This window comes from Apodemus sylvaticus, chromosome 4, assembly GCF_947179515.1.
Source record: "Apodemus sylvaticus chromosome 4, mApoSyl1.1, whole genome shotgun sequence".
Lineage (NCBI taxonomy): Eukaryota > Metazoa > Chordata > Mammalia > Rodentia > Muridae > Apodemus > Apodemus sylvaticus.
The window spans coordinates 31,866,992-31,871,219 of NC_067475.1; the positions used below are offsets into that span (position 1 = coordinate 31,866,992).

The following is a 4,228-nucleotide window of genomic DNA, read 5'->3' on the forward strand; positions in this document are numbered from 1 at the left end:
TATGGGTTGTCATAGAGATTTAAAACCAGGTCTAATTATCCTAGGCTAAACGCATCGTGGCGCCCTTGTTTTCTCTTAGGGAAGTGGGGAGGCTTCCCCTGTCATTTGCTTTCGTTCCCACAGCGATCCTACACCTAATTTTTCACGTGACGTTCCTATGCGTGGCTAGAGAACGCGCCCGCCTACGGAAGCCGCACGACAAATCCTAAACTCAACGCGGTCGCCCCTACAGAGGTCCCCGCGTTCCGCTTCCGTACAACATGGCGGCGCGCTCGCCGACGCACCGCTGCTTTCTCTGACGTACTTCCTGTCCGGCGCAGTCACATTTGACCTTTGAACTCTCCCGCCCCTTCCTTTTCCTCTTCCGGGGACGGTGCTCAGAGGTATGGTGGCATCCTTCTGCTCTGTGTTTTTACTGTTTACGATCCGTAGCCATCCGAGGAGTACGGCGGGCGGGACCTCCTCGGGGACGGTGCTGTAGCTGGGGTTAACGGTGAGGGACGAGGAGAGGTGCGTACCGGGAGGATCCTCGGCCCATAGTTTCGGAAAGCTCTCGATCAAACCAGCGCTTCCGAAGCGGTGAGTAGCCGGAGCTCCGCGCGCCGCGGCCGCCGGGTACGGAGAGCGAGAGGCTTAGGTCGTGGTTGAGAAGCGCTTAGCGACCGCGACCTCCGGCTGCTCCCCTGTTGCTGTCTTTATGGTGGCTAGTAAGCGAGCGAGACGGCGATAGCAGGGGCTGTGGCGGAGTCTGGCTTGGTTTTGAAGACACAAACCCAGCAGTGGCGGTTTAGGTCCTTCATCACCGGGCTGTGTCGCTTTAGGTGCATGGCAGGTGGGCTCCCTTTAAGTAAAGTGTGTTTGGAAGGTGTGGAAGACAAGTCAGCTTGGCTGCCCCAGGCTTAGGCGTCTGTTACTTGGAGTAGTGCTAATTAGGCACTTCAGCCATTTGTCCCAGGGTTTGAGACTTTTAAGTTGGCGTGTGTGTAAGGTTCTTAGGTAGAATGCGTGTCCAGCATGTCGAAGGTCTGGATTCCAAATGCATCGCTGCTGCAGGTTGGAGGGTCGTTTGGTAACTGATGAATGCACCTCGGTTTTAAACAGCCCAAAACCCGGGTGCGGTTAATAAACAGATCTCCTTCTCGGGGATGCTGATTTTTGACAAGACTTAGATTGTAAAGCTACCTTACCACCTGCCAGTCCTGTGGAGAGTGAAATAGTTCAGTGTCTTAATCCTACTGGGAGCTGTATAGATTGGGGGAAAATACTGTCTTAGAGCCCAGGTGCTGGCTCTGTATTCCCAGCAAATAACACTACTGGGGATTCACCTAAGAGTCCCACATCATCATTTAAATTCCTGTTTCTCCAGCCTTCCTGGGTAGTATTTTATCTAGACAGCAAACAAAACAGACTTCTTGAGAAATGAGCCCATGGTCAGGATTTAACCAAGTCTACCAGTGGGGAAGTGTCTATTAGTCAACTCTAGTTTTAAATGTGGAATTCTTTAGAACAGGGGCCTTCATGATGCATGGTGTGAATGAATGTGTTATGTGAATGTTAGGATACGTTATGTGGTGATGCTTTGACTTAATTTACTTTCCCAGTGAAAGGTGGTTTTTATTCTCGCTAAATTTTAGGCACTCAGGATGGTCCAGCGATTGACATACCGTCGTAGGCTCTCCTACAATACAGCCTCTAACAAAACTAGGCTGTAAGTATTGGCAAGTTGAAAATAACTATTGTTGCTTTCTATGTGATAGACTGAGATACTGAACTGTTTACAATCTCCCTTCATAGGTCTCGAACCCCTGGCAACAGGATTGTTTACCTTTACACCAAGAAAGTTGGGAAGGCACCTAAATCAGCATGTGGCGTGTGCCCAGGCCGACTGCGAGGGGTGAGTGCCCTTTTGAGAGAGCCTTGGTCCCTCAATAGGGAAATAAGAGAAGGCAGGCTTGCTGCTAAGATGTTTGGGGATTATTAAATATCTGGAGGCCAAAGTAATGAATGTGAGAAATGACGGAAATGGCCTCCACGTAAAGCAGTAGACTCTCCCTTTGTAACCTAGTTCCCAGTTACTAGGAAATGTCCTACTTGAGCACCTTAAGGTAATTAAGTCTTTGTTATCGTTATACAGGTTCGTGCTGTGAGACCCAAAGTCCTTATGAGATTGTCTAAGACAAAGAAGCACGTCAGCAGGGCCTATGGTGGCTCCATGTGTGCCAAATGCGTCCGTGACAGGTGAGTGGGGCGGCCTAGGCTGGCTGTATGTGTCTGTTATACGGCCTGCCAGAGGTGGAGTCTTGCCTTGGCACCTGCTAGCAGATGAGGTGCCGCATAAAACGGTGATGCTCCTGTCGTGTTGGAATTTGGGGTCACCTTGGAAATAGCCTTGGCTTGTAGAGAACAGAATGTCGAGTTGGTGTTTGATTGTGGGCCGCTGTGTGTGGGGAGTCTTGAGGTGTAGGAACAGTGTTGGTTTGGGTGGCTGACTGAGAAGGTGACAAAGCTAGAACAGATTATGAATGCTTAGAAAGCTTTAGTCTTAGAATGTGGGAGCCGCTGAATCTCAAGCAAGGGGGGGCTTGGCTTAACAAGGTGGAGGTCTGGGGTGTGCAGCTGCTTTTTAGGCAGCGGGAGGAGATTGCCTGGCCTTAGTACCTGATGCTGGCAGAGAGGGTCTGCTGGGAGGGCTTTAAATCTTGGGTGCTGGAAAGAGTGTAAGGATGGTTGTGGTGTTTGCTGAGTACCAGATAACATTTCAGAGCATCTGAATGGACTTTCTGGGTTGGTGGGTTTGTTTGGGGGAGGAAACCAGCACTTCCTGTTCTACACTCGTGTGTAAAACAGTGCTCAGTGTCTAGGGGAGGGGGGGGAATTGAGGGGTGGAGCTGGACTCTGGTTGGTTTGGTGAGTTTACAGAATGCTCTGACCAAAGTGGGGTTTTTTTGTTTCTTGACAACAATCTGTCTGTCCTGTTGGTGGTAGTTGTTCATTGAGAGGAGAAAGGCCTAGTACAGTAATGCAGGCACGGGGCGAATGTTCTGTCATATAGGCACTCTGAACTTCATAAAGATTAGAAGAGAAATTTCATGCAGTTGTAGAAACTGGGTTGGCATTTGAGGCCACATCTGAATAATGTGAACAAAAAGGATTTCCAGACGCCGGTGTCTGACCTGACTCAGGAAGGATGGGAGGTGGAAGGGGGCTGGGTACGGGGTGGATTTTGAGCTACAGGGATTTGCTTGGCATATTTTTGACTCCCCTAAAGAATCTGGATTTGGGCCTAACAAGATAATATGTCCTGGATCCTGATGCAAGAGCGAATGTTAGCCAGAAACTATCTTAAGTGATGGTCTTGTCTTGACTGTTGTCTTTTGGGTTTCTATTGCTGTGGTACCCGTGACCAGAGGCAACTTGGTAGATGTTATTTCTCCTTGCACTTGCAGTTCGCAGCCCCATCACTGAGGGGAGTCAGGGCAGGAAGTGAAGCAGGCCAGGGGTGCTGCTTGCTGACTTGTTCTCCTTGGCTTTCTCAGATTCCTTCCTAAAGCACCCATTCCCCAGCCAGTGTGGTACTGACCATGGGCCAGTCTGGGGGCATTTTCTTGTTTGATGTTCCCTCTCCCTGCAAAACTAGCTTGTGCCTAGTTGACATGAAACTTGCCAGCACAGCCCGTTTATTTTGTAGTCGTTCATGAAGCAGTTAAGACTACTTAGAACTGGGAAATAGTCCTCCATAAAAAGTTTTGCAAATTCTTTTTTGTACATTTTCTAGGCTCTTAATGCCTTACTCCATCTTACAATGGTAACTTTGCTGTGTTGAATAATACCTGGTTTGTTTTTCTTTCTAGGATCAAGCGGGCTTTCCTTATTGAGGAGCAGAAGATCGTGGTGAAAGTGTTGAAGGCACAAGCTCAGAGTCAGAAAGCAAAATAAATGCAGCTTTTTTAAATAATAAAAATCAAGACTTGGTCTACAGTTCCGCTATCTGTGACTTGCTTTAGTACTTGAGGATTGATTTATTATTTGTTTGGGGGTTTTTTTGTTTGTTTGTTTTTGTTTTTTTGAGACAGGGTTTCTCTGTGTAGTCCTGGCTGTCCTGGAACTCACTCTGTAGACCAGGCTGGCCTCGAACTCAGAAATCCTCCTGCCTCTGCCTCCCAGAGTGCTGGGATTACAGGCGTGCGCCACCACCGCCCACCCGCGAGGACTGATTTATAATTGGTTG

General features: G+C 48.7%; 1 protein-coding gene across 2 annotated transcripts; it reads left to right on the forward strand.

Annotated features, from left to right (window-relative positions):
- The first annotated feature begins 361 nt into the window (after positions 1-361).
- Positions 362-3,978, forward strand: Rpl34 (ribosomal protein L34). Of its 2 annotated transcripts, none has more exons than XM_052179245.1 (5): positions 362-383; positions 1,635-1,708; positions 1,795-1,894; positions 2,135-2,238; positions 3,852-3,978. In XM_052179245.1, exons 2-5 carry the CDS (start codon positions 1,644-1,646, stop codon positions 3,934-3,936), a joined length of 354 nt encoding a protein of 117 aa, XP_052035205.1. In that variant the 5' UTR covers positions 362-383; positions 1,635-1,643; the 3' UTR covers positions 3,937-3,978. The 2 variants fall into 2 exon arrangements, with proteins under 2 accessions (XP_052035205.1, XP_052035204.1); XM_052179244.1 differs by lacking the exon at positions 362-383 and adding an exon at positions 390-579.
- Positions 3,979-4,228: the final 250 nt, after the last annotated feature.